The sequence below is a fragment of the Cydia strobilella genome, chromosome 13 (assembly GCF_947568885.1).
Source record: "Cydia strobilella chromosome 13, ilCydStro3.1, whole genome shotgun sequence".
NCBI classification, from domain to species: domain Eukaryota; kingdom Metazoa; phylum Arthropoda; class Insecta; order Lepidoptera; family Tortricidae; genus Cydia; species Cydia strobilella.
In genome coordinates this window covers 15,038,861-15,065,073 of record NC_086053.1, presented here as the reverse complement: position 1 = coordinate 15,065,073, position 26,213 = coordinate 15,038,861, and the positions used below count along the sequence as shown (strand labels likewise).

At 38.1% G+C, this 26,213-nt stretch overlaps 2 protein-coding genes across 2 annotated transcripts; one reads left to right on the top strand and one right to left on the bottom strand.

Annotated features, from left to right (window-relative positions):
* Positions 1 to 313: 313 nt before the first annotated feature.
* On the bottom strand, positions 314 to 7,156 carry LOC134746395 (uncharacterized). The gene is made up of 4 exons (XM_063680763.1): positions 7,039 to 7,156; positions 3,325 to 3,517; positions 1,414 to 1,631; positions 314 to 987 (listed from the first exon to the last, which is right to left on the bottom strand). The coding sequence occupies exons 1-4, from the start codon at positions 7,154 to 7,156 to the stop codon at positions 314 to 316; spliced, it is 1,203 nt and encodes a 400-aa protein (XP_063536833.1).
* A 10,026-nt stretch (positions 7,157 to 17,182) lies between these two features.
* LOC134746835 (uncharacterized) lies at positions 17,183 to 23,360 on the top strand. Its single transcript, XM_063681403.1, has 4 exons — positions 17,183 to 17,316; positions 20,274 to 20,469; positions 21,576 to 21,793; positions 22,667 to 23,360. The coding sequence occupies exons 1-4, from the start codon at positions 17,202 to 17,204 to the stop codon at positions 23,353 to 23,355; spliced, it is 1,218 nt and encodes a 405-aa protein (XP_063537473.1). The 5' UTR covers positions 17,183 to 17,201; the 3' UTR covers positions 23,356 to 23,360.
* The last annotated feature ends 2,853 nt before the right edge of the window (positions 23,361 to 26,213 follow it).

Here is a 26,213-nt window from a genome sequence, read left to right as displayed (position 1 = left end):
CAAATCTCATGAAATAACGTTATATCTAACCCTAGGTTACTTAACTGGATTATATCGCCAATACGGGAACTACGGACTTTAGTACGTTTGTAACATTAGATAACACTTAGGCGATATTTAATCGCCTGGACTAATTTAATCAACCGCCTTCCTTCTCGAAGTTTAGAATCTAAATGTAAATCTTTCCATCCCCACGCGAATCACACTATTACACTCTTAACTTCTCTACTTAAGTAACCATAATTACTATGATAATAGGACAAACGCTTAAAGCATTGCCAATTGTTACGTCTCCCCCTGTCTCTGAATCCCTTTACTGAAACGCAGCATACATGGAGTAGATACCCTTGATAATGTAAGTAAAACTCGCGTAGGTCAAGAAAGCCACTCCCCTCGCTGACAACATCATATTTTTCTGCGCGCTTCGCAGCATCAACAGCACTGATTTCCTGTTACTACTGTCAAACTTTTCCCATTTGCAACGATAAACAGCAGCTTCGAAAGTGCAGCTTGCGTCCAACAGATTTTGACCCGTGATACAGTTCATGCCTACCAGCATTAAAATAAAAGGGATTTGCGCATATGTGTTATTTAAGCCTCCCAACAGACAAGCTACGAGAGATATAGAAAAGAATATGAATTGAATAGCAATTCCATTTCTAAACACGTAGTCAACCATCTGGAACATTTGTATACTTTGCGCGTGAGATTTAATTATGTTTTCTAAACGTCGTTTTACAAACTCGTCGATGGAGATAATGTTATTTAATTCCATTTTTGAGGGCTGCATCTGATAGTCGATTACTGCGTCTTCCCATAGATACAGCAGCTCCTCGCTGAGGGCTAACATGTGAGCTTCGGAGTAGCCGGCGATGACTATGAGAAGGATTATAATGTTGACGGGTGCAAATACAATTACCGGCACGGTCATCGTTATAACAAAAACTGAAATTTCGAAGTTAGGTGTTTCGACCATTGGATCAAGACCTAGAAGAATAAAAACAAAAACATTACTTAATACTAATACCACTAGTAATATACCGTCTACGTCAAGTGTGCATCTGCACCGAAGGGGCTTGCGACAGAGGTTCCAGCGCTGCTATACTTAAACGTTAAATTCCTAGGAAAATATGGTGTTATAGTGGCGCCACAGTTTGTCACTTCCTAGTTTATGCAAACTTAAATGTGTAACAGACGGGCGTACCGGATCGCGACCTTCGTCAGGTCAAAATATCTCTTTCTCGTTCGCACTTATAGCTGCGTCCTTAACGGACGTAGCTACGGCGGACCACCTTCCACACTGGTGAACAGGCCTCAGACCGGACCAAGGTCGCGGTCCGGTACGCCCGCCTGTTACAGCTTTAGCTTAGACGATCTCTGTTATATTTTATTACTACAAAACAGTGAACATACCCCACAAAATTGAATAATCTTTCATAGAACTTCTGTCAACAACTAGGGGTCGAATCGTAAGGTAAACTCCAATTTGGCTCACGACGAAGATAAAAAAAATTATTGCCCTTTTTTTGACTGACTTCAAGGTCACTTCGATATTTCTGGACATCCTGCTGTAGGGCTCAACGTTAGAGTCGCAGAGAATATACGCATCTACAATTCTTTTTAGTTTATTTCTGAAAAAAAAGGATGTTTTGATTCACTAAAGCGCTTCACACATCTTACTTAATCCAGAATCAAATCCTAGGTATAACCGCGTTATAAAGTGTCTGATTGCACTAACTAGGAACAATATTTTTAGTATCGTAGTTAGGATGCCAGTTAGGACGACTGATGAACTGAGGTGTATTTGAACATGTTTGTACCTGAGATGTAATAAAGGCGTTTAAATCAATTGACTCTGAAAAGCCTGTCCATGTTGTCAAATCCTTAGTAAAATTGTAGCGCCTGACTTGGTATGGTACTTGACTGCGGCGAGTTTCCTGATCTAATATGTATATGAAACATAATAAAATAACTCCTTAATTTAAATCGGGTCGGGTTGCAACTCAGGCCCTTCTAACTGTAGACCGATATTTTGCGCTACCTACATTCAGCATTTTTTTTTAAACATATGTGCTTTCTCAATTAGTACTATATTTTAACGTCAATAATTTAATGCATATTACCTAAGCAATTTGGTTTTACACGGGGTCGCTCGACAACCAGTGCTGGTGTTGAGCTAATTAAGCATATTTTCGATACCTGGGAGTTGTGACGGGGATGCTTTAGGTATCTTCTGTGATTTTTCTAATGCCTTCGACTGCGTTTATCATTAAACATTAATCAGAAAACTACACTATATTATGGAGTTAGAACTGAAGTCCTACTTACATGGTAGAATACAAATAGTCGATGTGAATGGACAGCGATCACCGGGGTCATTGGTCTCTATGGGTGTACCACAGGGATCAACCCTATAGTAGAGTAGCTAGAGAACTAACAGTAAGTAAGTAGGGCTTTATACACAAATTACACAATAACAGTAGGCATAAAATATTGCACAAAATCTATAAGCGGGTGGAACAATCCCTTTGCAGAAACTCGTTAGTACTATAGCATGCTAACTCAATGAGCATGTTTTTAAGCAGTTAGCATTGCATAATAACTTATTTTTTCATACAGTCCACTTCCCGGCTTTCCGCCACACAATGCTATATAGTGCAGCCACCGCGCGCACTGGCCGGTTGTAAAAAAAACAGGCCATTCGCCCCACCCGTCTTTTGTTTTTTCTCATAAATTTTCTGCTAGAATTTTGTTGCAAATACTACAACTGATTGTATTTATTTATTGTGACTCAATGCTTATGATTTGTGTTAACAGTATTAACGAGGGCTGCGTCTAATGCAGGTAAAATTTGTATAATTGTATAAATAGTGTTAAGTTTATGTTTAAATTAAACCTAATCCAAGTCTTATTTGTACGTCACTGGTTCTTGTAACTGATTGAGGCTTGGGTTAGGTTCCAACCCAACGCACGATTGTTGCAGCCCTTTCTTTTGGTTTAAAACTGAAGACGCATTATTGAAGCTTATTTTCTGGATATTCGCTCCTGAAGTTTTTATCTGCTTGCGCCTGGTGAGCCCGCGTAGCCCGCAGTAGTACTTACCCGCTGCCGGAATTCATCGTTCGACTCGAAAATTTGAATTCGAAAACGTTAAGGCCAGTGACGATATTTCATTGGTTTTGACTCGTGTACTGACAGAATTAGTTTAATTTAGTACATATTTTTACTATTATATTGTTTCACTATAAGAACCTAGTTTTCATTTTCTACCGCTCTAGTTAGCCAGCTACAGAGGATGTGGAATAACTCTCTGTCAATACTTACTTATTCAAATACATGTGCAAAAAGTTGGTGACGGACCCCGTACTGGTAACCATTTGAGCGAATGCTATGATTTTCTGCAACAGTTCTTCTTCTACGTCCCGAAAGAAGACATACCAGATAACAGATATTATGAACGCGTAGAAGTTGCAGGATAGAGATACCAGCATCAACAAGTAGAAGATAAATGATATTCCTGGAAAAGAAAAGTAAATAATTATAACTGACTAGCATCTGCCCACGACTTCCCCCACTCGCAGACGCGTGTATTGATGATGATCATTAATAAAAACTACCCTATGTCCTTCCCCGGGCCTCAAACTATCTCTATATTTATCTTATCTTATCTTATAGTTTCGGGGGCCCTTTCGGATACACTTCGACCCATAGGGATCTTTTGTGCAGTTACCCCCTAGAAAAGATCCGTCCGCTACTCAAGAGCCTTCCCCACCATCTCCATATGCCGGATGATGGACCTTATGGGTAGCTTTTTGAATTCCTTTGGTACCAGGTAGCCTGTTCCAAAGTCCTTCATTCTTTGTCTGGCGAGGGCGTGACATTCACACATAAGGTGTTCTATTGTCTCTTCCTCTTCGCCACACATACGACAATCGGTGTTGTCAGCGTGCCCCATCTTGGCCAGGATTCCCTTGACCCCGTAATGGCCAGTAAACACCCCCGTTATTATTTGGAGTTGCCGTTTGCTAAGTTTCCAAAGCTTTTTGCTCCAACCAGAGTCTACCCCTTGTATAAAGAGCTTTGAGTGCTTTAGACCCGTCAGACTGTCCCATTCTTCCTGGTGTTTGGTCTTAGTAAGGTCTTTGATAGCCGTTGTGATGGTTCCCTGTGAGAGCCCCACGAATGGTTCCGGACCTATAAGGTTGTTTGCAGATCCGGCTCTGGCAAGTTCATCTGCATTTTCATTGCCCATGAATCCCTCGTGCCCTGGGATCCACACCAGTTGCACTTTGTTTTGCCTTCCAAGCTTGTTCAGAGCTTGGATGCCATTGTATACCAGTCTAGAGTCCACTCTAGGCGCCTTAAGCGCTTTGAGTGCAGCTTGGCTGTCGCTGAGAATATAGATATTCTTTCCTTGGGTTTGCCTAACTATATTCTCATGTGCACAGGCAATTATAGCGTATGTCTCGGCTTGGAAGACAGTGGCGTAATTGCCCATGCTTATGCTACTACTAAAGTCATTTGCATAAATGCCTGCCCCAGTACCAGAATCTGTCTTGGACCCGTCTGTGTACCATATGATGTCATTTTCATCAGACATTGGTGCTTCAAGACCTTCGGTCCATTCAGCCCTTGTTGGAACTTTAACATTAAAATTCTTACGGAACACAAACTTGGGTTGCATCTTATCGCAGCCCATATTCGTAATCCTTTTCATGAAATTGTCACATTCCATGTTTGTGTGTTTAGTCTTTGGCTTGTTATCGCTCCAGAGGCCTGTCAAAGCCAGCCTGTGTAACGAGTTCCGCGCCTCAGATTGTATCACTAGGTGCAGCGGCGGGAGGTCTAGTAGTACCTCCATCGCCGCTGTTGGCGTCGTTCTAAACGCGCCAGTAATAGCCATGCACGCCGTTCTTTGTATTTTCGTAAGGGCGTCCCTGCATGTGCTCTTTAGTGTCCTTGGCCACCATGCCAGGCATCCGTACAGAATGATAGGTCTTACCATCATGGTATAGATCCATCTCAGTACCTTTGGGTTTAAACCCCACGTTTTGCCATATGCCGTTCTACACATTCCAAACACCCTCAGTGCCTTAGTTATGGTAGTTTCGACATGCTTTTTCCAGTTCAGTTCTTTATCTAGTGTTAAACCTAGATATTTCACTTCATCGGACATTTCCAGAACCCTTCCATAAAGCTTCAGCTGTTTCATGCCGTTAAGGGTCTTTTTCCTGGTAAACGGTACTACTACTGTTTTGCCAGGATTGATGGAGAGCTGATGATGGTTGCACCACCTCTCCACTTGCTTCAGTGCTGTATTCATGATTTCCGATACCGTTCCCGGGAATTTCCCGTTTACAAGAATCACTAAATCATCTGCATACCCTACCGTGTATATTGGGCCTTTGTTTAGTTCTTCCAGCAGTGAGTTCACTACCAGGCTCCAGAGAGTCGGTGAAAGAATCCCCCCCTGTGGGCAACCCTTCGTGGCCGTGGCTAATATTTCATCTCCCATGAGGGTGGACTTTATTAGTCGGCTATTTAGCATAGTACCAATCCATCTACAGATTGTCGGTTCTATGCCATGTTTAGATGCTGCAGTGCTGATTGCCTGATACGTGGTGCGGTCAAATGCCCCCTCCACGTCTAGAAAAGTGGCTAGGCATAGTTCCTTGTTCTCTATCGCCTGCTCTGCTTTGGTTGTCACCAGGTGCAGTGCCGTTTCAGTTGATTTACCCATTGCAATTGGTGCAGTGGATGTCTCTTAAGAGGACCATCCCTTATATCTCTATATTTACTTACCAAATTTCATTTGAATCGGTTCAGCGGTTTAATCATGAAGAGGTAACAAACAGACAGAGTTACTTTCGCATTTATGTAATATATTAGACGGCGAGCCAGGCGCAAAGTTCGTTGGTTATCGCATCCCGGGCGATAATTCGTAAAGTGGCCCCTCGTAGCCCTCGTGGGCGTCGTCAGTTGCTCGGTTGGGAAATTGAGGAATGGCGACGTTAAATAAATTTAGTCCTCGCATCCCGATTGAAACTATCCTATACAAAGAATTATATCCAGCCAATGAAAATTGTATCTCGGCTGGAGCGGAGCACAAGCTGGTACACATGTTATGAAAATAACGTCCTAATATCAATCTAAAACCTAATAGCGTTCAAGGACGCTTAGTTCTTTTCCCTTATCATAAAAAAACTGGAATTCTAATACCACTATTATATAGATGTCATATGTTAGAATCAGCAAAGACGATACATTGTCATCATTCTTGTTATAAATTCTACTGTAACGTTGAAATGAAATGAAATGAAATGAAATATATTTATTTGCATTAAGTGTGGTAACATTCATGGTCATAATATGTAAAATTAGATCACACACTTAGCTAATAATAAGCATGCAAAAACTTTTTTTTTTATGCCTTAACTATACAGACTAACAACTATAGGTATTTAAAATATTTACAAACATGCCATGATTTAAAAATTAAGTTAATACAACATTATATTACAAATTTCAAACATATTGTTCATGATAAATGCTAAATAAATAAATAAGGACAACACATTTTATTCATCGTTATAAGATTCTATAAATTCATTCATTGTATAAAAACATTTTTCTTTCAACCATTTAAATAGATGCCGCCTAAAATGGGTTATCGATGGTTGTTGTCTTATTTCGAGAGGTAAATTGTTAAATATTTTTATTGACATAGAGTGACAATTTTTCCGTTGTAATCGTAAGGTAATTTATAAACAACTATAGTTTTTTTTTTTTTAGTTCCGGATGGAGCAGGATTCTGGTAGCCATACCATTGTATATTCCCTCATCCACTATATTTATTAAAAACGTTTCATTTTAGGATTATAGAATTTAATAAAATATATTTTTTGGAAATGTATTTTGAAGCTTTAAGTATTTGAAATACTAAATGTGTGAAGTATTTGAAATACAAATACGAGATACGTATTTGTATTTCAAATACATGTAATTGAAATACTGTCCAACCCTGGTAATAATACTAACGTTTGGTATTCCGGCTGTCGATGTTCAGCGTCAACATACGCAGCAGCGTGGATACATTCCCCAAAAGCGTCGGAAAGTCATGGCGGTCCAACCCGAACTGCCGCAGCTCTTCCAACATTACAAGCTTGCTGTAGTAAATATTAAATAAATATTTAGGGACAGTTTTACACAGACCGACCTAGCCCCAAATAAAGAAAGCTTGTAGGTATTGTGGGTATTAGGCGACGATACACATACATAGGTAGAGTTAAACAAAGCTAAGTTGGCAGGAATTTTGGTAGCCCAGACCACGTTACACCTGAACGAAGATATATTTTAGTTAATATTAAACTACTTAAACGTAGAGGCTTTTGGACTAAGTATACATATAGCACAATCGGATTAAGTCTAACCTCGAAATCCTTCCAAAAATATGAAATTTGGTATGTATGTTAATTAAAGGTCTCTTTTTCATGTCCACACTATTTGACAATTGGGGACCTCGAGGAATCGCAGCCATCTTGGAAAATGTGTACCATCCTGGAGAAATTTGCGTTTTACTCTAAATATACGTTAAACTCCAATTTAGAATTTTTTGAGCTCGGCTGTATTTCTGCACAAGAGACACAAGCAATCCTCAAAACTATCAAGTCGAAAGCCGTCGGTGACGATAACCTCAGTGTAGATATGCTCATGCTCGCGGCGGATTTCATCTCTCCTATCATTTCCAACATTATAAATTTTTCCCTATCCACGGGCACGTTTCCGGCTTCCTGGAAGTGTGCCCATGTCACCCCTCTACCGAAAACCTCCATTCCTGCTTCTTTCTCCCAATATCGTCCTATTTCCATTCTTCCTGTAGTATCAAAAATTATTGAACATTATGTTAATCGCCGTCTCCTATCCTATCTTAATAGAAATTTGTTATTTAACTCATTCCAATCTGGATTCCGCCCCGGGCACAGCACAGTCACCGCTTTAGTTAAAGTCACCGACGACATCCGGTTTAATATAGAGTGCAAAATGCTAACTGTCCTTGTTCTTCTCGACTTCAGTAGTGCCTTTAACACAGTGGACTTTGACATCCTTCTGGGCACACTCAGCAGTCTTAACATATCCCAAACCACTTTATCCTGGTTTCGTAGCTACCTTACTGGCAGACGCCAGCGTGTCAGAGTCGACGACAAGCTGTCCGACTGGTGTGAGCTTTCCGCTGGCGTCCCGCAAGGAGGAGTACTTTCGCCACTTCTTTTTTCTATTTTCATTAATGGTATCACGAAAGCACTTACGTCATCATACCATCTTTACGCGGACGACCTACAGATTTATGCAGCGGCTAATATAGATGATCTTGCTTCAATGATTACTCAAATCAATTCTGATTTAGAGTCCATACGGGATTGGGCGTGCAAATTCGGTTTGAAGATTAATGCCCAGAAGTCGCAGGCAATTGTCATTGGTGGCCCTTACTATGTAGCTAAGCTCTCAGACATGGTGATACCTGACATTTTTTTTGATGGGACTAAAATCCCCTTTTCCTCTACTGTCCGAAATTTGGGTGTCATCATGGACCAGACGCTTTCCTGGGAACCCCACGTGGCTGAGGTGAGTAAAAAAATTTTTGGTTCCCTACACTCTCTTCGACGACTTCAGAATTTCCTCCCTCTTCGTACCAAACTGACTCTTGCCCGCTCTCTCTTGCTCCCTCTACTAGACTATGGTGACATTGCGTTCTTGGATCTTAATGAGGAATTGCTGAATAAACTTGAGCGCTTACAAAATGTCTGTATCAGGTATGTGTATGGCCTCCGTAAATACGACCACATTTCTAATTTTCGTAAGCAGCTCGGGTGGTTACCGATCCGCCAGCGCAGGGATGTGCATGTTCTGTCGTTGCTTTTCAACATACTCTTCAACCCCTGTTCCCCATCTTACCTAACCGAGAGATTTAAGGGCTGGCTGATCTGGCTGAAGGAAGTGATCACCGCTTACGTTCTAGTGCTAATCTTACGCTTGCTATCCCTTCGAATAAGTCTCGAACGTACGCAAATTCATTCACAGTGCGCGCGGTGAAGTTGTGGAACGAGTTGCCCCTGTCGCTCAAACGGTCCCGGTCTGTAGCATCACTCAAAGTTAATCTGAAAAAGCTTTGGCTTTCCCACGAACTGTGATTTGGTTGAGTGCTAATATATATATATATTATTTATATATTATATATATATATATATATTTATTTAATATTTATTTAGTACTATATATTTATGTATGCTAGTACATATTTATTTTATTGCATAATGCAATTGATGTATTTTAGTTATTCGTAGACGTTAATATTGTAGTTTTCCTTCTTAAATATTATTGTACGTTCTGTAAGTTTGTCTATCTATCTAATTCGAATTTTCCACTCATTTACTCTAAGGTTAGCTGGAAGAAATCCCTTATAGGGATAAGCTCGCCTTTGTACCTAAATTTATATGAATTTCATGTTATCAATTTTTGTTTTGTACAATAAAGTGATTTACTACTACTACTACTACTATACGTTCTCTATGAAAATATGGTGTAAGAAATATGGCTCAGAATTCAAAAGGTAATACTTATCATCTCCTACTAAAATTTTATTTTAAGACGGGTCAGAGAAAAATACTTGTATAATTTTTTTACCAATTTTTGGAACACAAATACATTATCTATTTATAATTGTGTGGAAACTTGTAAGCTTCTGAGCCCTATATCTAGAAAAAGGCTTCGTTTTTGGGACATTGTGGTGTATACTACCTTTTTAGTGTGAAATTTAATAAGCTTTCGTTTTGCCATACACAGTATTCACATTAAACCCAGATATTCCGAGAAAAAAAGAAAAAAAGCCATACTTTTCAAGATGGCGTTTTATCCCCGTGGTCCCCGAAGCTCCAATTTTATGACACAGGGATCCCTGAAATTGTATGTAAGACCTAAAATCTGTTTTTGCAGTTACATTTTTAAGTCATAAATTTATTTTTCCTCGATTTATTCTAGTAAGTTTGTATTGCATAGCACTCGTGTACCAATTATGGATCTACTGATGTCTATTTCATTGAAATCCACTCAATAGTTTAGGCGCTAGAAGTAAAAATATGATTTAATATTCGGCATCTTCTCAAGGCGGCTGTACTGATTTTTCTTTAATAAAACAAGTGTAAACAGGTTGTGAAGGGCAAGAGGAATCTACGGATACGTCATTTAAAAAAATCCGTCCAGTATCCTGAGCTACAGGGTGTACTGATTATCAGTATTTATACCCATAACTCTACTTTCTGTTTAAGTCGCAGTCGAGTAAAATGTTGATATTGGGGTATAACGTGTACAAATGTATAGACAAAAGTGGAATTCCTATTCCTACAAGTTTCCTATTAAGAGAATATCCCCTGAAAGGGTATAAGCGCTAAATCTGGATTCAGCTATTATTTTCTATAATAAGATGTATTTTTTCCGCAAAGATATCTAGAACTTTTTTGTGTAGAATTTAATAAGCTTTAATGTTGACTTACACCATATTTTCATAGAGAACGTATATTTAGAGTAAAACGCAAATTTCTCCAGGATGGTACACATTTTCCAAGATGGCTGCGATTCCTCGAGGTCCTCAAATGTCAAATAGTGTGGATATGAAAAAGAGACCTTTAATTAACATACATACCAAATTTCATATCTTTGGAAGGATTTCGAGGTTAGACTTAATCCGATTGTGCTAATAGATGGGTGGTTTTACGGTAGCAAATTTAAACGTCTTACAATCCGAAAAAGGCCACTGTAATTTAAAGTTTAATGATTTTAAAAATCAGTAAGAGCATTAACTATTAGCGAGTTGTCTCGTAGTCTAAAGCTGATACCAATGGAATTTAAAGAGATCAAAAGGAAACAAGCTCACATGGAGTCCGAACGCGGAACTTCCTTGAACTGAAGACTAATACTTACGAATTGGATGTTCATGTTTAATTAATAATTAATAAGCCTGGCTAAGCTTCAGCCCCACGTTCCAAGTTCAACGCCGCACATTTAAAATGAAAGTTAATTCTAAAAGGCATGTTTTTAATTGTTCATCAAACGACGTTATGATCCTCTGAATAGGCGAGGTTGCTTATTAAATGTAATGACGTATAAAGTAGTCTAATTTGTAATAAAAATTTCATAACACTAGCTCGAAAAAGATCTAATTTCATGCAGGTGTACTGAAGGACAAAGGCCTAACTATATTGTTGTGGATTTGTGAAAAAAAAGCTTTTATTTTAATTATGTCACTAATTCATACGGACCAAATATGTATACCGTATACCATTTCCTTCCTATAGTTTGTCAAAGGACTGGCTCCCAAGTACTACCACCAAAGAAAAAAGGATGAGTATAATAAAGCCAAAGATAGATATAACTCCGTAATAGATGGTCGTGAACAGTCTAAGGAAAAAACGTGCCTCGAAAATCACGAAAATTTGATTCTCGATCTGATGGCGCCACTACCTTTGGCCTACTCTCGTATAGAGGGCGTTGACGGTTTCGTTTGTTATTTAACAATTTTAACGCATATCAGTGAAAGAACATGGGTCAAAATCATAAAAATAATTATTGCAAATAAAAAAAATCATTTATCCATATTTAAATACATTTTATCGTATTTTTATAAATTCTCATTTTTAGTTTTAAAGTGTGTCGATAGATGGCAGTGAATTTACTGTGGTTACAAAATTTACTATGACAGTACCGCTCTATACAATAGTATATAATAGATATATAATAGTATATAATATACAATAGGATAATATAATAATATCCTCTTTGGTAAAGCCAAAACGTAAGCGCAAAACTGTAGAAATTTTACAGGTGTTAGTGAAATATCAAAAACTTCAAATTTTCTCTTAAATTTATTTATTATTTATTATTATTCGGAGATCCAACAGCTGTTAACATGTCTATAGGTTTTATAAATGTCTCATGATTGTTGCCGTTACCATATGTTTTTTATCTATTTATTTAGTGAAGCACAAAGCGCCATTCCGCAGTTGGACACACAATTTCACGGGCGACCGAGCGCCGGAGATGGCCACTTACCGAACCATTGTGCGCTGCTAATAGGGTTAAAAATTTAAATGGGGCAAAGAAACCCGCGGTTGGCTACCACTGCTCCCGGCTCTCTTGATGTACGATTGCGGTTCTTTCAGCTATCAATTAAATAACCCTTAAACACCCCTATAATGGAACAGGCACCAGAAATGGGATAGTATAGACACATCCTGTAAAATAAGTATTTTTCATTTCTCATGCTTTGAAAGAGGGTCATTGTTGTTCTAAAAGGTGTGCAGAAAATGATATGTGTCTGCACTAGACCATTTTACGTTCGAAGTACGATTTGTTTATTTTTTTACGATAAGCAATTGAAATTTGAGTTTAAATGGTATACAATTTCCATTATGTTTTTTGACTCCCCATTCCATAAATAACGATACTTTTGCCTGATTTGTTAATTGAAAGTACCCTCAAGAAATACTATAAAAATTTATATATATAATTTCCTCGTATTCGAAATGAAAAGTAGAGTGTTTAACTCGGGTGAAAGGCATCATTTCTGCCTCGGACTATTGGCGCTCTTACTGCGTTCGAGCGCCAAAATACTTCGGCACGAATGAGTGCCTTTCATCCCTTGGTAAACAATTTACTATATCATCAGTTTTTAAACACTGGCAACATTGTACCATAAACAAGAGCCATAGAGCTGCTTAAGTTTGATGTTTCATTGATTTTTCTTTGTTTTAAAATTAATGGCGCCATACATCCCATGACTGGAGCAAAAACCATAGTTTTTTAGGGTTCCGTAGTAAACTAGGAACCCTTATAGTTTCGCCATGTCCGTCTGTCTGTCTGTCCGTCAGAGGCTTTGCTCCGTGATCGTTAGTGCTAGAAAGCTGCAATTTGGCATGGATAGTCGTACAATAAAATCAAAAAAAAAAACTTACAGGTACCGCCCCTACACGTTAAGTGGGGGTGTAATTTGTTTGTTTTCGCTTCAACCCTACAGTGTGGGGTATTGTTGGATAGGTCTTTCAAAACGAATAGGTGTCTTCAACAAACATTTTTTGATAAAGTGAATATTATCGGAAATAATCGCTAAGAAAAAAAAAATGTTTCCCCCTCTAACTTTTGAACCATGGGTCCAAAATTATTAAAAAAATCGTAGATATAGAGCTTAGGCAAGACATGAAATGAAAATTATAGCAAACATGATCAGTTTAGCCGTTTTTGAGTTATCGCAAAAGTCTCCCCTTCATAGTAAAAAGACGTACAGCACAGCCAGTTACAGTACGTTACGAGTATTACGACATTAAGTGGGTTTTTAAAGTTATTTGGCATTATTCATGTAAATAAAGTCAAATGTAAGATAATAATTGCTTATATTGTTATTTAATTTCTTTAAAACAGTTTCATTGGCTGAAATGAGTATATATTGAGTAATGCCGTTGACTATTGGCAGTTTTCTGAGAACGAAAATTAAAAAGCAAGAGGAACTCCCGCTGATTTTCATACTTTAATTAACAAATAATTTTAAAATTACGATTCCAGAGGCTTAGTTTACAATTTATTATAGGTTTAACTAACATAGGATTAAGGGAATGTACACTAACACTATGGACCTGGGGCCCGTTTCCCAAAAGCTTGTAACTTGTAATACAAGCGGATGTTACTTAATCTTTTTTTTTACGTGCAGATACGTCTCCATGTTAAAAATAAAAAAATCTTCTCTAATGTTAGAAATTCGGATGTTACTTTTTGACAACTTTTGTTAGAAAGGAACTTCCACTTGTATTACAAGTTACAAGAAACGGACCCCTGGTTTGAAATAAAATATTGATTGATTGATTAATAATCTTCAAAATAACAGCTGAAAGAGGACATGCAAAATACCTACTTAATTTACTTTTTTCGATTTGGTAAATAAACCCATAATAAACGGCTGCAAATTATTTATTCACTGGTGTAATTTCATAATTACTGTCGCGGCAGCAGGCGCTACAGAACTGTTACATAATGAAGTAGTTACGGAATAGTGTACACATTTTTTGTCGTAAATAATAAATGATAATTACCGGCTATGTATTTTGATTGCCAATCGTAGGCGAGTCGAACGCTCAAAAAAACTAGTAATTAAAAACAGGCCTAGTGCGAGTCGGACTCGCCCACCAAGGGTTCCGTACAAAATTTAACTTTTTTTTATTTATTATTTTATTTTGAGGTTTCAGATTTTTCCCTGTAGTTGTTGTGTAAGACGATGTTACTTGCCAAATTTCATTGTTCTAGGTCAACGGAGAGTACCCTGTAAATTTTAATTCCCTTGAGCGAAATATACGTTTTTTGCGACATAAACGGCCTTTTTTTACATTCTTCATTCAACTTATAAGTTTGATTTTTCACAGCTTTAAGGAGCTGTAGACCTGAGTATATGGTTATAAGTTATAATTTCAACTTTCAACTCGATACCTTCACGCGTTCTCGAGATAAAGAATCTTGACAGACAGACGGACGGACGGACAACAGTGATCCTATAAATTTGAATAGGCAATTAAAAAAAAAAATGTTTGTTTGCTGCCGTAGGTGTTCAATGGGCAGTTTAAAATAAATACCAGATTTATGAGCAATAAAATAATTGCTTACAAGCTATGGGAATATTTTGACGTAGGAATGGGGTAGGTAATCAGGTATAATATGTCATAAGCGTCAATTATTTACTTTTGCAATAAATGTCTCACTCCTAGTTCCATTCCAATTTGGTATTTTATTCCCCGCTCTTTATTAGCTAATAAAAAAATGGGAAAAGTTCCCATATTCATAACTGGGGCCCATTTCTCGAACGGTATTAGTCTAGTATTATTAGTGTGTTGCCATAGTAACCCATACAACTTGACACTACGTGGACTAATATTATTAGTCTAATACCGTTTGAGAAATGGGCCCCAGGTCAACTAACCCATTTAGCGCTACAATCTCGACACTTGTCATTTTGCCTCTGCGAATCATTTTCGATACAAACCGAGAAACCCATATTATCGGCTAATACGATGTAGTGCTACGAGCGTAGCTTAGCGGTGACTGTGTTAATTAATACCGTCATTGTCATTATAACCTAGTCGTAATTCGTATTCGTATTCGTATTATTCTTATTTCGTAAGCTACGAAATGAGAATAATTCGTCAGGTGACAACCAAAACAAAAACTCGTAATGGGGTTGGCCGGTCGAAATATTTAGCAGATGGCGCCAGCATAGCTTGCCCTGGATGCCAGCCCTTTACGTCAAATCTCATAGAAAAAGGGGCAAGCTATGATGGCGCCATCTCTGCAAACCTTTGATAGTTGCCAACCCCATTAAACAAAAATCAATCTTGGTATATTATGGCTTTGTAATTGAATGAATGAATGAATGAATGAATGATTGTTTATTTGCAATGAATGAATGAAATTATTTAATCCAGAAGATATTTCCATATGGGGTTAAAACATTTAAAATTATCGCAATGATCGTTTATTGTGGTAGTATTAATTAATAGTATAATAGTGTGTTTTGGTTGTCACCTGACGATTTCTTGATTCGTAACTAGTTACGAAACAATTGTAAACTTTAGACCAATTTCACTAACCAGCTACATACCTACATGAAAACGGATACCAATGTAGTATATCCAAAATTTCATTTTATTCAAAATCTTTTTTTGCTGTTGTTGTCTGTACATGTTCGTACTTGTGTTGTGATCGTCACGAATAAATATATTTTATCCTATCTTTTATCTAAAATTCCGCTTTCAGCTCTCATCTCGTCCACGTCCTTTGGTCATCGCGACAATCAAATGGGTATAAATGCACAATCACGGCTGCAAACCGAGACACATCGTTAAACGACATCGATCTAATTGGCCTGCCCGTCTCATTGCAGTTCAGTGCAAGCGTCCAAGTCAATTCGCTTGGTAAATCTAGCCATTTACTTCTTGCCCAATGTTCTTAATAAATAACTCTTTCGCTATAAATCCGCTACCAAAAGGTCTGGAAGATATCACTATTAGGTGATATAATCGCCCATTGTGCTAACTATAGGTACTTTTAAGATATATTAATAGGCAACGGAACAATACAGAATGATTTTTTTTCGCGATTTCGGAGTTAGCCCTATACTAAAAGTTGTTAAGTATGACCCATATTCAGTATTCATCCCTCAGAGTATGGTCAGATAGTGGTCAGATATAACAAAATCGCCCTGTGTAATTGAGGTGTGCAATAAATATACGTATTATTATTATTGGTGTTATATTTAAAAACACTGATTTAAACTTTCACGATTTTTACTCATTATTATTTACAACGACGGGACTTAATCGCGTAAAATAAGTATTAGATTTACCTCCGACGTTTCGAGGACGGCGGGGTTGTCGGAGGTAAATTTAATACTTATTTTACGCGATTAAGTCCCGTCGTTGTTATATTTATTTTATAGAAATCCCTAGACCGGAAAAGCGATTATATTAAGAACATTGCCTTAATAAGGCTACAATAATTAGGCATAAAAATGCCAAATGTTGCCAAATCAATGTTGGCGGACGTAGTTTAGCGAAAAGGATCCATCCTTTAAAATTTGTCATTTAAATTAATGACTTCTTTTCCACAGAATGTTAAAATTCAATTGAAAGTTTTTTTGTGGATTTTCTTTAAATTACGTCTCTTTAAAACTACAATGAAATTGCGATTGCAGCAGCGTTACTGCTGTAGCGTTGCAGCAGCAGGACACCGGTGATGTCACTATCAATTTCCTTATAAATTGCGTTTGGAACGTTAGTCACTTATTTTGTCAAGGAGATTCACAGTGCCTTCGCGCGTTCTACGCTACAACAACTCTGCTACTCGTACAGTCGTATCCCTTATATATTGACATAAGGTCAATGTGGAGAAGACCGTCATAGGACAAGAACTCTCGTTCTCGTAGCTACGTAGTTCGCTCAGACGCAGTCAGAAAAAAGTTTCAGTCCTTCTGCTCTACCGACTCTTCTGGAAATGGAGTTTGGTGTACAAACTCAGAGTTAGAAGCAACGAAAGAGCTTGTAAACGGTAAGAACCTGATAGACGGTCTTACCCGCATTGATCTTATTTGTTATGTCGACAGAGGCTCCGACAGCATGATGGAGACGTTAGATAAGTTCGGCCTCGCGCACTGCGACCTGCCGACCATGATGTGGAACGTCGCTGTGATGCTGCGAGTCGTGGCGGTGAAGATCGAGAGCAGCGCCAAATGTAAGATTGATTACAGTATATCACAACAGAGGCATTTGCCTTGTTGTGGGACGCGTTGGACAAGTTTGGCCTCGAGTACTGCGATCTACCGACCATGATGTGGAATGTCGCGGTGATGCTGCGAGTGATGGCGGTGAAGATTGAGGGCGGCGCCAAATGTAAGATTACAGTATATCACCTACGCCTATGCCTTGTTGTGGGACGCGTTGGATAAGTTCAGCCTTGCGCACAGCGGCGTGCTGACCATGATGTGGAATGTCGCTGTGACGCTGCGAGTGCTGGCGGTGAAGATCGAGGGCAGCGCCAAATGCAAGATTACAGTATTTCACAACAGCGGCCTATGTGTTGTTGTGGGACGCGTTGGATAAGTTCGGCCTCGCGCACTGCGGCGTGCCGACCATGATGTGGAATCGACATTCCCGGGCGGCGCCAAACGTATAAGCGCCCCCAACTTAAGTACTCATATCGCCATACTAGCTCTATTGAAAATGTAACATGCATGCAGAATGCATCGATAATCGGGAGTGATCTAAGGAATTATTCGGATTAATCCCCATCGCTTTACTCATCAGCATTTCCAATTTCACCATTTAGATGATTAACAGTCCTCAACTGTGCGTTTCTCCAGAATCATCCTGACTTACACAGCTTACCTAAACTGTGGAATTAACTGTCGCCCGCGGTAGGTATTTCCGGACCGATACGACTAATATTGTGCAGACGCACAGGTGCTTCAGTTTGAAGCTAGGCGGCGCACAGAACTCGACGCTAAGCGCTACTAGCTAAAGACCACCTGTGGTCATACTTTATGTCGGAGGGATTCTGACTTGCAGCGAGTGTGGTCGCACATTTGCTGCGAAAATTCGCTATTTCAGTCACCTGAGAGTGCACCAGCGACGCTCTCAGCGGTAGAATGCAGTCGCTGTGGCCGAAATCGGCTAGGAGATGATGATGATGACAATCAGGCGATTCGTCTGCTCGTTTGCCTATACCTACCGAGTACCGATATCATAAAAAAACCGGCCAAGTGCAAGTCGGACTCGCGTTCCAAGGGTTCCGTATTTTACACAATGTAAACAATGTATTTTTATGTGAAACGTGAGTGTGAATTGTCTTTAAAAAACCCGTAGGGGTCGGATCAAAAACTAAGTAATTAAGTCCGACTCACGCTTGACTGCAATTTCTAATAGATTTTCCTGTAATCTATAGGTAAAGAAATATTTTGTTAATTTTTTTTCAAAATTTTATACCCAGTAGTTTCGGAGATAAAGGGGGAATGGTCTTTTTTTGCCTATTTTCTTGAATAACTTCTAAATTATTTATCCTAAAATTGTGAAAAAAATATATTTGAGATTCTTACAATGAGCTCTTTCATTTGATATATAACAAGATATAGTTTGAAAAACATTATTTTTTAATTTTCTCATTTACCCCCCAAAAGTGGCCCCCATGTTTAAAATTCATTTGTTTGCGTTACATGTCCGTCTTTGGGTCATAAACTTACATATGTATACCAAATTTCAACTTAATTAAACTAATATTATATTAGAACTAATAAAAAACTACCACACTAATCGTTTCACAGCAGTTAAGGTCGATAACACATATAGTAACTTAATTCCCACAGAAAGAGGCACCGCACAGGGGTCGATTTTCTCAACAACCGAATACCTACTGTACGTAAATGACATGTGCAATATATTTCCTGACGGCTCTGTGTACCAATTCGCAGATGACACTTGCCTCTTGGCCGCCCATTCAGATATAAAATTAGCAGAAAAAATCCTACAAAACAACTTCAACCTATTATGTGCCTGGGCCCACGACGTAGGATTAGTTATTAACTACGACAAAACAAAAGTTATGTATATCCACTCCGCTTACAAAAAATGCCAAATAAAACCTAGGATCATAGCACACAAACACCAGTGCCTACACCGCGTTACAGCGAGCACATGTGATTGCGAACCCCTGGAGCAAGTAGACAAACATACATACCTTGGCCCAAAAATAGATAATACATTTAACTGGGGCCCTCACATTAATTATGTATGTAATAAACTGAGATCCATATTGTCCAATTTATCCCTTTTAAAATATAAAATACCTTTTAGTACCCGTAGAATGCTATACCTGTCACTAGCCGAATCGATAATTAGTTACAGCTTAAGTAGTTACGGCAGAACTTATAAAACTTACCTGGATAATGTATACAAACTACAACTAAGCCTGATAAAAACAATTGTACCTAACTCGATAAGGAAAATGTATAGAAATGACGAATCGAAGCTATTTGAGTACTGTAAAATAATTAATGTCTATGATAAGTTTAAAATGATGCTAGTATGTGATGAAATCGCTAACTTACCTAACCTTAAAAATAGATCTAGGTCACAAAAACTAAGAAATATCAATATACCAAAGTATGTATTACCGCCTTACAAGAATACCTATGGGAAAAGAACCTGGCAATTTCTGTTACCCGATACTCTAAATTCATGGCCTAATGATGTTAACCAAAATATACTTAATAACACACATAAGACTAAAATAATTTTAAAAAACATGTTGTTATCAAGTACAGGTGCGCGCCCGAGTTGTTTATCAACATCTCGGGCAAACTACTCGTAAATGCTGATTGCTTAACTTACCAGTATTTCCTTAATATTAAATTTAGATTTTAGATAGATACCTAACCGGAATGTAAACGAGCGACAATGGCGGCAGATAAACCGTACGCGGTTTTCGTTCGCTGTTTCCAATATTTGTACATAGTATTTTAAGATTGTTTTTGGATAAATAAAAAAAAAAATTGGTCTAGTAGTTTCGGAGAAAATAGGCTGTGACAGACGGACACAGACAGACGGACAGACAGACAGACAGACGCACGAGTGATCCTATAAGGGTTCTATTTTTTCCTTGTGAGGTACGGAACCCTAAAAATGTATTTTTTCTAGCAATCCCGATCTTCTTCTATATTCTGGCGACGGTATTCATAGTGTTATACTTCTTCAACTATTACGCGTCCATGCTCGTCTTCATGTTCGTGGGCTGCCGGGAGACGGGCGACATCCTGGCCGGCATCATGGTGCTGTCCGTCAGCATGAACAGCTTGATTGGCATCAACAAGCTGATGTGCATGTACATACATCAGTAAGTACTAGTAGTACTGGAAACTGTAAAGCCCAATGATAAAATAGACAATAAGTAGTTATTTGTGCAACAAGAGAGGAAAGTTGGTTTTTCTTGCGAGTGTTTATTTTGAGTCCCGAGAAAGCGAAAGATTCTAAGGTAGAATCTTGAGCGTAGCGAGGGACTCAAAAACACGAGATGTAAAATAACTTTGCTCTCGTGTTGCACACATAATTTTTCACCTCAGTAGTGAGAACATATTAAAGGTTAAAATGTATTTCGAATTACACAGAATAAACAGAAAAAAAAGTATTATAATATGTACGATACGATAAGATACGATACGATACGATACGATACGATACGAGACGAGACGAGACGAAACGAGACGAGACCGTACCGTACCGTACCGTACCGTACCATAAAAAAAATGTAATAAAAGTATGATGAATGCCTTCACTAAATTAAAAAGCTACATTGTTTCACTCCCTGGAGTGAGGAAAGTCGCACTTTCCTCACTCCAGGGAGTGACGAAAGTAGGCTTGTTCGAGCTGCTGAGGTGAAAAAAGCATAGCAAACATTGTTTTTATTAATATCTCGATTTCTAGACATGGTTAATTGCTGTATTAAGTACATTTTTTTATAAACCTACAGCCTTAATACGGATATGAACCAAGGCCGGACCTTAATCCTCTCAACAGCATAGATCAACCAATTTTAGAACGAGCTAGTACTACTTTGCACAAATCGATGGAGAATATAATATAACACAACACTAATAAAAGTTGCTTCTCAAACCCGAATGGTTAAAAATATAAATATGATTCAATCAAGGAAAATAGTGTAGAATCAAACTTCAAACTGTTTCGATTTAACTCCGTTTTATTGTTTTTACTAATTAAATTAATGTATCTTGTTAACAATCACAAATCGTATTCCCTCCAGAAAACATATCTGACAGTTCTCCCTAATAAAAACTAAGAATAGTCATAAACACAACAACCAGAGATTATAAAGCCGGGTGCATGCTACATGGTATAAGGCCACATACAGGATATCCACTACAATCACTACTGTGATGCTTACAATAGATATAGGATTCCTTATTCCAACCCAAAACTTTTCAGGGACAAAGTGCAATCATTAGTGACTGACTACATAGCCTATGACCGCATGCCCCTTTGGCCAGGCACCACTGCCCTAATGGCCGACCTCATGAGGAGTGTTAGGAAGAGAATGATATTGTTCTGGACTGTCACGATGGGCAACGTTTTCATCTTTAATTTGCAGCCACTTGTGAAGTTGTCGAGCCTTAATAATTTGTATGACAAACATGTGGTGTACGGTAAGAAATCATCAACAAAATTATCTGTCACTCTTATCATCCTCACTGCCAGTACCGTTATTATTTCCAGCAGGTATCAATGTCATCATCGTGGTAGGCAAAAGTTACATTAGATATACTTATCTGTTATATTTACATTCTTTATCACAGAAAATATGAATACCTATACACATAGGTATTGTATCATTTACGTGTCCTTTATTACCCTTATTAAAGATGAATGCAACTAAATGAAAGTCTTAAGCTAATGTTAGGTGTTTCTGTGTCGAAGATCACAAACTTCACTCATATTTGTTATTTGTCATCAAATAATTTCTATCAAAATATCAGCTTTTCTTCTGGGGCTATATATATGGTCTACCACGTGATTTATCAGTAGAAGGTGGCCAAGTTTTGGGATTAAATTAGTGTTAGGTATTTAACAGTATATAAATCAGCTTCATGTAGCTAAACATTCAACCAGGTAGCGTAAAAAGTAATTATGGTTAGCTAGACCATTATTAGTATTAATTACTTCTTAGCAAACCTACCTACCTACCTACCCCCTAACCCTACCTACCCTACCCCTACCTACCTACTACCTATTAAGAATGGGAGACGATCGGGCTGCCAAAAGGGCGTACTTGGGAAGACCGACTGGTGGCCGCCCGGTAGGTCGGCCCAGATACCGCTGGGGAGACAGTGTAGAGGCGGATCTGCGCCAGCTTCAAGCCGATAATTGGCAGGAAACGGCGCAGGATCGGGAAAAGTGGAGTGCTCTCGTTTCGGAGGCCAAGACCCTCTTTGGGTCGTTGAGCCATGTTAGTTAGTTACTTCTTACCAACCTCAGTTAAACGGTAGACCTTCGAGTACAAAATCTGTTCTTGTTTACAGGTTTGAAATTTATCCTGGGCATAACAAACTACCCGATCACTATAGTCATCATAGTTATCTCTACTTTCTTCATCGGCTACATAACCTCAAGCATCGGCGGTCTCCTCATCGTAACCACTGGTTATAGTGAAGTAAGATTGCTGGCTCTCAGCCAAGAGATGCGAAATCTCTGGAGCGATGCGCATAAACACTACAGTGAGAATTTTGAAGGGGATAGTGAAGATAAAAAAGCAGCAAAATTGAATAATTATGTTAAATATCGTTTGCAAGTCATAGTTAAAAGCCACGCGACTAATATTGATCTTATAAAGAAGCTTGAAGTTATTTTCCGTAATGCGATTGCAGTAGAATTTATTTTGCTTACGGCAGGCCTTAGTATCGATCTCCTAGCAGGTTTAGAAGTCACTTATTTAATCGTACCTTTTTCAATGATGCAAGTCGGTATGGACTGCTATTTGGGGCAAAAGTTGATGGATGCTTGCAAATGTTTCGAGGACGCTATCTATGATAGTAAGTGGGAGAATTTCGATGTTAAAAATAGAAAGACGGTGATGTTGATGGTGAGGATGTCACAGAGAACGCTCTCGTTATCGGCTGGTGGTGTGGCCACGCTCAGTTTCGAGTGTTTAATGGTCATATATAAAACTGTGTATTCCGCTTATACAGCTTTACGATCAACGATGGAGTAAATGAAAAGTAAAAGTAGAAGTTAACGAAATTAAATAGAAAAAATATAGTTATAGTTATAGGTTAGTAATGTTATTTCATATAAGTATTTATTTTTGTTAAAACGAAAAAAGCCACTGTTAAGTCAAATAGAAAATAAACGCTTAGATTTAAATATCAGTTTTTTGTTCAATATATTTTTAAGTATAGTTGCCTACATACACATTATGAGCTAGGATTGAGCAAATAAAAAAAGTTTTACAAATTTATTTTACTTTTTAAAAGTGGAAAAATTCCTGCCTTGGGTGAGACTTGAACTCACGACCTCTGGGTCGATACTCCAGCGCCCTGCCAACTGAGCCACCAAGGTCTCATTCATAAACAGCGAATCTTTCCACCATATGAGTCTGGGGACCCTAGCGACATCTACCGGAAGACCGTTAGACTCATTTTACTTGAAGGAAACATTATTTTATTTCTTTAAATAAACAGAGCTGCATTCACAGTTTTTTTTTTAATTCCGAACCGACTAAGAATTTAAAAAACTTGCTATTTTATTCCACTAGTCTAGTCGATACAGTTAGTGTTATGTTAAAATGTCTTCAATAAATATTAGGTCTTTCATTCGTCTGTCGTACAAAATACAAAATATCCATAAAATCGCATATTTAGTATTTTTAGAATTTTTATTCGGTTCGATTCCCGGACGAGGGAAGCGAATTTAAAAAAGTCTGTGAATGCAGATATTTCTTTCTAAAAATAAAACAGCTAACTTAAGGTTTTGAGGTACTTTCCCTCCAGGGCCCATAAATTTTTTCCACACTGTCTGTCTGTCTGTTAAGACCCTTTATCTCGGGAACGCGTGTAGGTATCGACTATATACCCGGGTCTACGGTCCCATAAAGCTATGAAACAATCAAACTTGTAAGTTAACTTAAAAAAAGATGCGGCCGTGTATGTCGCAAAAAACGTATATTCCGACACTCTCAAGGGAAAAAATAGGATACTTCCCGTTGACCTAGAACTATGTGGCAATTAATATCGTCTTACACTACAAGTACAGGGAAAGATCTCAAAACTATACATTTGTAAATAAAATAAGAAATAGCTTAAAATTGTACGGAACCCTGGTGGGCGAGTCCGGCTCGCACTTGTCCGGCTTTTTTAAATTTTGTAAAGTATACGTAAACTTATTCCAAATCGTAACACATTAGCACACAATAAACTCAGACAGAGAGCGTCAGGATATAGGGAGCTCCAAATTGATATGTGACAATTATTTTTATTTTATTTTATTTATTGACCCTTATTATAAGACCTACAACTAGGTAATAAATCAACATATATATCTTTTCCCCTCGCTAGCTCGGAAAGTTGTCTTTTATCCTTCAAAACAAGCGGGGAAAAACGCGTTTTATCCACTAGTGGGGAAAGTAATTTGACCTTGGACGGAGCGTGTTTAAGTAGCTTGACAGATAACAAAACGTAAAACGCTCATGATAATGGTTCGTTCGATATTAAATATCATTAAATAAATGGTTTGAGAATCTAATAAAAAATATCAAATTTAGCTTTATTTAATGATTTTAAGTCATAAACCTTAAAATTCCATAAGAAACGTTTGTTTTTTTATAATGATGTTAAATATGATTCTGAAAGCACAAGTTGAGTCGATGAAATTTCAAAACGCATCGTTGACATTTTATACGTCAGAAATGTCAACATTGTCAACAAGTCTTTTACTTAAAAACTTTTCTCACCGACTCGCGTAAAAATACACACCTTCCAGAGTTTTCTGTTATAATATCGTAGAAAAATGAGTGATTCCAGTGATGAAGATGATCTAACGCCTGTGGATGTTGCACTTTCCTCGCTATAGTGAGGGGAAAAGTTTTGTGTTACACACGGGTGCAAATGTATTTTACTTCTCGTGTGTTTAAACACTCGCGGGTAAAATACAACTTTGCACCCTTGTATAACAAATAACTATTTTAAGACTTTATTTCGGACATCAAACATCCATAAATGATTAGTTAGTTACAATAGTATACCATAGATTCCTAGTCCGTACATCCCTAGTGAAGCCATTTCAAGTGCGATGTCACGTCACACTCGTGTCATCATATTCGAACGGCCCTCGCAGTACTCAGTCAAATCATTTTGTGTACACCTCTCGTTTAAAAATTTGAAACTACACAAAGAAAAGGAAAGGAAAGATGGTTGTATGTGCAGTGAATGGGTGTAACGTGGGTGTAACGCATCATATAATAAAAACAAACCGCCTGATATTACATTTCACGCAGTGAAAGTATCGAGTTTAATGTGATATTTTTACGTAATTGTAAGTCGTGAAGACTTAGCCGAGAATTAGCCGTATGGGGACTATCTGTCTATGCGTAATTAGTCTAAATCGAGGTTTAGACCAGCAAAAACTTGCATGCAATTTTCATAACATTGCGGTATCTGATCAACCTTTTGAATACAGTTTACTTTAGTAGTCGGCAATGTAACTTAAATTGCATGCAAGTTCTTGCTAGTCTAAACCTCGCTTAACACATTCACTGCCCCCAACGCACATGTGCGTTCACCGTCATACAAGTTTGTTCCTAGGCCACGCCCCTGGCAGTGAATGCGTTAAGCTTATCACTATATTATAATATGCCAGATAAAAAGTGACAATTACTAATCAAAACAAGTTTACTTCATAAATATAGTGGCAGGTGATTGATAACCAAAGAGGAAAGTGTTCATTTGAAATTCTTTAAACTTCTTTGTTAATTAATATGTTAGGATAACCATGTGAAGCCTAAAAAACCTTGATTATTTTAAAAGCATGATACTTAATTGAGGGGCTTTGTTATTGAGGGGGAAGATGTGTGTA

Coding starts and splice junctions, on each gene's coding strand:
- LOC134746835 (XM_063681403.1), top strand. CDS start 17,202: ATGATGGAGACGTTAGATAAGTTCGGCCTCGCGCACTGCGACCTGCCG. Junction 17,317..20,273: donor GATCGAGAGCAGCGCCAAAT/GTAAGATTGATT, acceptor TATTTTTTCTAG/CAATCCCGATCTTCTTCTAT. Junction 21,794..22,666: donor TGACAAACATGTGGTGTACG/GTAAGAAATCAT, acceptor TCTTGTTTACAG/GTTTGAAATTTATCCTGGGC.
- LOC134746395 (XM_063680763.1), bottom strand. CDS start 7,156: ATGTTGGAAGAGCTGCGGCAGTTCGGGTTGGACCGCCATGACTTTCCG. Junction 3,518..7,038: donor CGACAGCCGGAATACCAAAC/GTTAGTATTATT, acceptor TTTCTTTTCCAG/GAATATCATTTATCTTCTAC. Junction 988..1,413: donor AGATTATTCAATTTTGTGGG/GTATGTTCACTG, acceptor TTATTCTTCTAG/GTCTTGATCCAATGGTCGAA.